The following is a 6577-nucleotide window of genomic DNA, read 5'->3' as shown; positions in this document are numbered from 1 at the left end:
GGAAAGTCACAAGGAGTGACCACCCCAAGACATAAATTACATAAACCATAGCTGCATAAGGACAGCTACCACCCCACAAAGCATTTATCTTCTGTCAAGCTTGTTACAGATGGTAAACCCACCTCCACAAAAGACTACGTACATAAAGAAATGGGGGTGAACTTAAGGATTAATTGAGACAAATTGAAATTGGGATGCCTATGTACACACACAAAAAAAAAAAGATTTAGTTTAAGAAATTATTAGAACGAAATTAAAGTTATAGATATTTATTTGTAAAAGAATAAAGTTTGAGCATCTTTTTTAACAAGTACACTTCCGTATACTGCTCCTTAGACAAATCAATACATAAGGATAATAATTATGAGTCATTTCCGAAAACTGTGAGTATTTTCGTTTATTTATATTGGATTAAGGGGATTCACATGGTACAAATCAGATACGTAGTCTCTTGTAAAAACCCAACAAGTTTTCCTGCCATCTAATATGCATACACTGTTTATTATGTTATTGTTTACATGGTGACACACAGCAAAGTAATATATTAACTCAACCAAAGAAATTTTTACGAGCTATATACAGAACCGGATACTTATCTTTAGCAACAACGAAGAAAGAACTAGTAATATTTACCACTCCTTAATTTCACAATCTTATATACTGGCCAAGTGCTACAATGTAGAATTGTATGAGAAGGAATCTATTTATCTTCAATGGAACTTCAAACTCATGCTATACCTCTTGGGCGTGGCTACTCAAATCAGATTGTACAATTGATGAAGGAAGCCAGAGTTCCACACGAGTTCCCCCAGCTCCAAGAGGAGCATCTTTAATCCGAGGCGAAACAATGCGGACGACACAGCCATAACTCTCGAGTATCTCACGGGCAACAGTCAACCCAGCAACAAAGTTCCAAGTCATATTGTCTTCAATCATATTATCAGACAACAGTTCTTGTCCATAAGGTGTGAGTGAGTGCATCTGAGTCTGCAGGCAAGTTCATAACCAACAATTAGTTTCCATTTTCACAAAATTCAATTCCCTAGGAATAAAGCACTCAATCGAAGAATTTTTTGAATAGAAGCAACAAGGAAGTGCTTGAAAGATGTCATAGAATCAAGTGCTATGTGTACCACAAAGGAAGTGTTCGAATATCAACAATATAATGGTATTTTTATGGAGGGCTCCACATCTCTATAGACTTACAGACATGTGACTATGATTATGAATCATGCAAATTATACGTTGGGAAAAGCTGCACTAATTCCCTCACAAAATGGCATCAATACACTGTTTACCAAGTCCAAAGCATTAAATGTTCCTAAGTTTCCCATGGAGATGCTTCAAATTTGCAAATTAAACGCAAAGAAAAATGAGTAAGCACAGCAGGGAGTCGGAGTGGGAGTGGGCTGAAGTTACCATATAGTGCATATCAGGTCCATCATCATCAATAAGTACAAGGGTACCACCAGCTGGTGCTGCCGTAGATACAATTTCAACCTTCCCTCCAACATGTGTGCGTAGTAAAGCACCTTCAATAAGATTGCTGAAAGCCTGGCGCAATGCAGGTTCTTCTACAGCAGCTAGCAAAGGTGATGATGAGAGTTCACTTAGTTCTACTACACGTTTTTGACCCTGGGCAAGTGGTCTCACTGAATCAACCAAGTCTGCCAATACTTCAGAAACATTGCATGATCTTCCTGACATGAATGAAAAGCATAAGCAAAATAAATGCAGAAAAAATTTAACTGTTGAAAGGTAAAAGAAATAAATATCTAAAAGCTAATGAAAGAGACTAACTTTATAATATATTGTTGATTGTTGATGCAACAAAAAGTGCAAGTTAGGAGTTTATGAGATATAACAAAATCAAGAGAATATATTATATAGAAGATATGGGGATACATCATGACACTATGAAAAGAAGCATAAGCATTAACCAACCAATGAAACCTACCTGATTCCATGTTGCAATGGAGCAAGGGCCAAAGGTGGTAGTGGCATCTCTATATCTTGGACAGCAGCACTTAGAGATAGTGACTCACTAGATTTTTTCATTTTATTTGCAGAGACATCACCTGGAGAGCTATCTAACAACTGAGATCTTGATGATTCAGCAAGTATGTGAGTAGAACCATTCATTTTCTTGATTGCTTCTTCATTGTAGCGCACTATATTTGTCTACATATTGGACAAAAATTGAATATCAAAGGCACTGGTTTCTATCAGTGTTTGCTTGCCTTTTTTTGTTTATTTCAACAACATTTAATTTTTAAACGTTTTCACTTTAGGAACCTGTGTTTTATGAATTTGAAAGGGCTTTTTATCCTTGCTTTTGTTCTTTATGGATTGTTTAATGAGTTCTTGCTTTATTTAGTATATCTTTTGAAAATGAGTAACTAAATCCATAACTGGGAGTTACTTAATGTTAATATAAGCAGTTATTTCTCTAAAATAAGTTGAATCAAACATGCACTTAGAATTGTTGCATGACCAAACCTCAATTCTTGAATTCCAATTGGTTATTATTATTATTAAATTAACAGGTCACTTGGTTCATTATGTTTTTCTTGTTTTGTGCCTTACATGACCAAACTTGGTATTTTGACAAGGGTAAGAATATAACAACTCATGACCACAGATTCTTAATAGGTTAGAAGAGGTGATTCACGACTGATAAGAGAACACATAAGTATAGAGAAATTGGAAATTCCACAATTGTATACACGTGAGGCCAAAGCCCTAGCCAATTTTATAACTGAACTCTTCATGTTCTTTGGGAATTAAATTCCTAATTCATCTTTCTCTTTTAATTCTTTTGCAGTAGTCCCTTTTTGATAGTTTGAATAGCAAAAGGTTTAACAGAACTCACTAATTCAATAAACATGAATTGAATTAATCCCTTGAATATGATACTTAGGACTCAAATCCCTTTATTACTTTTGTGACAAGACACACTTGCCCATAAGAGTATTTTTGCATGCAAAATTATATAGAGGTAGAGTCAAGAGACAACAAGTGATGAGGATTCAAGATCTTCCAGCCAACATACATTGAAATTCAATAAGTCATTAATTGATTATAGGTATACGAAAAGTATTTGCATGTATGCATGATTATAAGTACAAGAGAAAGAAGTACCTTTGTCAAATAAACAGCATCCTGTAGTTGTTGGAGAACATCCCTCAGACGATCACCTTGCACCAAGAGGTCTTCAACAATGTCATGTGAAATCTGTGCAATTACCAATTATAAGACATTGTTGACATGCAATAACTACAAGTTATGAATAACTATAGTTTAGATTCAACATCCTTTGAGATTGAACTCTTTATTTCCTTTTGCAGCATGTTCACTCTAATTTTCTGGATAGATCTATATTTATTTAGTAATATTTTTACCAAACATCTCCTATATCCTTGCATTTAAAACTATGATAGAACTCAATTCAAGGCATCATGAATAAGATAGTCACCAATCACCAACTCACTAAAGTTAGCACATTCAGTACACATAAAGTGCATGCTGAAATAAAGGCATTTCAGAATATTAAATCCACCTAAAAAAGTAATTTAATGATAGTTTAAAAATGTGCACTTGTAGAGTCAGAGACTAGACATGATCATGTGTCAGTTCAGCTTGGACTTTGTCCAACCCAGCTACTGGGTTCCCCAATAACAGAAATGTAAGTGCATGTCAATTTACATTTCATCAGGTACAATTTAGACAATTTTCAAACCTGAGTTCTCTTTGTCTGTGTAGACAGGATTTTACTTAAGGTTTGAATACTTGAAAGTGGACCACGGATCTGTATAAATTAAAAAAAAAATTAGAATAGGATGAAAATGAGACATTAAAGGAATGCAACAATAGTCAATAACTCATACTTGCTCAACCAGATTACCCATCCTGACATTATTTTGCCATGTTGATTGCTGAAGTAACATTGCTTTCTGTAAAAGTAGCATAAATTTAGGCCCATACAAGATGTCAAAGCTATTCTTATAACAGTCTTGAAACCATACATAAAAGTTAAAGAGAAATAAATTAAAAGACTTGCATTGCAAGCTAAAAAATAACAGTTACTCAGTCTTACTCAAGTGATGGATTAAATAATTGTGAACTTCAATGCAACAACTTGCAAAGCACACATTCAAGTAGCAAATGTTATGAAATGCAAATTTCAAGGCAACTCCCACAAAATTCATGTAGCATCAAACTTTCTAGCATTTCATATTTGAATAGTGACGCGTTAATGTAATGGTTTTTCTTCTCTCTTTTTTTCAGGGGAAAAAGATGCAGTATATAAACCTGATCCATGACATATGCCATAGCTAGAGACTGTGAAATGTTGACAGCATTTGATCTTTGCTCAGAAGTGAAGTTATGCATACCAACTGCCTCATTCTTGACCTGAAGATTCTGAATTTCCCTTGACTTCTTATCTAAATCCAAAAAGGGAGGAAATGAATAAGGTTCCTCAACAGACATGAGGTTTTCTGGCCCATCACTTTGAGATTTCTGACACTGTTCCTGCTCCACCAATGGAAGCTCAGCAACCAAGAAACCAACAACAAATGGGTGTTTCACCATCGGAAGAACCACAGCCTTACATTCAGGGACAACATTAACCTACAATTAACATTCAAACCTATATTAACATTCATCCTACCCAACAAGAATAATCAAGCACAGTGGAACAGAAGCAGAAGCACATTGTGTGCTCAAGGTATTCAACACACTTGTGAATTGGAAAGCGTGGCCTCGGCAGCACGCAAGCCTGCAGGAATATTAAAATGACCCACAAGAATGACAATGCCCTCTGCCTCTGCATCTCCAGGGTACAGTGCAACCCGCCGCAGCTCCAACCGATCCATCACATAACTACCAGCTGGTCTAACATACACCTGAACAAAGCAAACAACATAGCTCCTTAACCACATCACTCAGTTCAAATTTAAGAAAGCATACATTTTAGTGCTTAATTAGAAATGTAAATTTAACCCCTAAAATGAGTAAAACATCAATTTAGTTTCTAAATTTGTCAATAACAGCCAACTTGGTCATAAATATTACAAAAAAAGCAAATTTAGTCCCTATCTCTAGTAACAATCTGTCGATCAATTTGATCCATGAAATTGGATCAATTTGGTCCCTAACATTACCAAATTAGCCAATCTAGTGCCTAACATCTGCTAGTTAATTTGGTTACAGCCTTTGAGGCACCCAATTGACTGACTAATGTGCACATACACGAAGAACCAACAAAATTGGTCAAATTCAAGACTAAATTGATGGCAAGGTTTTATAAAACACTCAGCAACTGCGGTTTCAGCCACCACATCAAGGCTTTTGTTGTCCTTGGGACTGAAATTGCAATTACATCAGCTTTATTTTCCCTCAAATTTCTGCAATATAAATGGATTACAACAAAACCTCAACGGGGATGGCAACTTAAAACCTTGATTGACGGATGATACTAATTTAAAGAAGCAGATGAATCATCAATTCGATCCCCCCCCCCCCCCCCCCCCACAAAAAAAAGTATTATTCTCTCTCCACAGTAATCCCTCAAGTATCGAATATCCATTAGTTCGATCTATAGAAAATTGATATATTTTACTAATAGTCCGGGATCAATTTGAAGAGTTTTTCAATATTTGAAAGAGTACTTAGCACGATTTCTAATACTTGTTATTTGTTGGTAGAGAGGATAATACTTGAGAGATGAAATTGATGGTATATTTAAGCGACTTGAATTGAAGCTAGACAAGGATGCATGCAGATGAGATGAATTAAAAAACAGGAGAAAGGAAATGAGAATCGGAACCGAGAGGAGGGCTTCGGGAACGATTCTGCGAAAGAGATGAAGCTGGTGGAGGCAGAGTCGGTGGAAGTCGGTGCTGGGAAGCACCAGTCCGCTCTGGCGCTCGTTCTCGAGCTGCTGGGTGAATTGGACGGGGGAGGTGGAGGCTTTGCGAATGGCGGCGGCGACTGCGGCGGCGGAAGGCACGGTGAGGCGGAGGGCGTCATCGGAATGGGAGGTAGGGTTGGGGTTGATGGTTTGGAGGAAGCATGAAGGGGTGTGTGTGAGTGTGAGAGGGAGGCTGAGCGAATTTGAGAAAAATCGGTGGTGGGATTTGGTGTTGAATGGCCAGAAAGTAAGAGTGGAGCTCGCTGCACAGACAAGCATTTGCCTTAGCTACACCAAAGTTACAACTACCGAGATAAGTCAATTCCTCTCATTGTATCATTCATCTACAGGCTAGTATCATATGCTATCCCAGCTTAAAACAATTTATTTCATCCTCATTTTAATTCTTTAATTTCGTATAACTTCAAAGAATTATTTCTTAAACTTCTCCAAAAATACACCATGATATCAAATTATTTCTTTAAATATTTCGCCTTAATAAAAAATTTTATTATTTTAATAATTAAATTATCATTAATTTACACATTTAATAATAAAATTAACATTTATCGGATATTTATTGTACATTGTCTATTTGAGTAGGTAATTGTATAAATTATTATAAGTTTTTTGACACTTCCTACCAATAAAAAAATATGAAAA

At 36.0% G+C, this 6577-nt stretch overlaps 1 protein-coding gene across 1 annotated transcript; it reads right to left on the bottom strand.

The window, feature by feature from the left end:
• Nucleotides 1-469: 469 nt before the first annotated feature.
• Nucleotides 470-6280, bottom strand: LOC100792515 (chloroplast sensor kinase, chloroplastic). The gene is made up of 9 exons (XM_006580185.3): nucleotides 5831-6280; nucleotides 4743-4907; nucleotides 4312-4632; nucleotides 3888-3953; nucleotides 3740-3808; nucleotides 3142-3234; nucleotides 1958-2181; nucleotides 1420-1696; nucleotides 470-987 (listed from the first exon to the last, which is right to left on the bottom strand). The coding sequence occupies exons 1-9, from the start codon at nucleotides 6191-6193 to the stop codon at nucleotides 733-735; spliced, it is 1833 nt and encodes a 610-aa protein (XP_006580248.1). The 5' UTR covers nucleotides 6194-6280; the 3' UTR covers nucleotides 470-732.
• Nucleotides 6281-6577: the final 297 nt, after the last annotated feature.

Source organism: Glycine max, chromosome 5, assembly GCF_000004515.6.
Source record: "Glycine max cultivar Williams 82 chromosome 5, Glycine_max_v4.0, whole genome shotgun sequence".
NCBI lineage: Eukaryota > Viridiplantae > Streptophyta > Magnoliopsida > Fabales > Fabaceae > Glycine > Glycine max.
This window is presented reverse-complemented; position numbering and strand designations above follow the sequence as displayed.

Bases quoted from the DNA above. Each gene is read 5' to 3' on its own strand.
- LOC100792515 (XM_006580185.3), bottom strand. From the start codon at position 6,193: ATGCTTGTCTGTGCAGCGAGCTCCACTCTTACTTTCTGGCCATTCAAC. The intron at 3,809-3,887 runs GTATGAGTTATT...TAATTTATACAG, and splicing joins TGGGTAATCTGGTTGAGCAA to ATCCGTGGTCCACTTTCAAG. The intron at 1,697-1,957 runs GTAGGTTTCATT...CATGTCAGGAAG, and splicing joins CCATTGCAACATGGAATCAG to ATCATGCAATGTTTCTGAAG.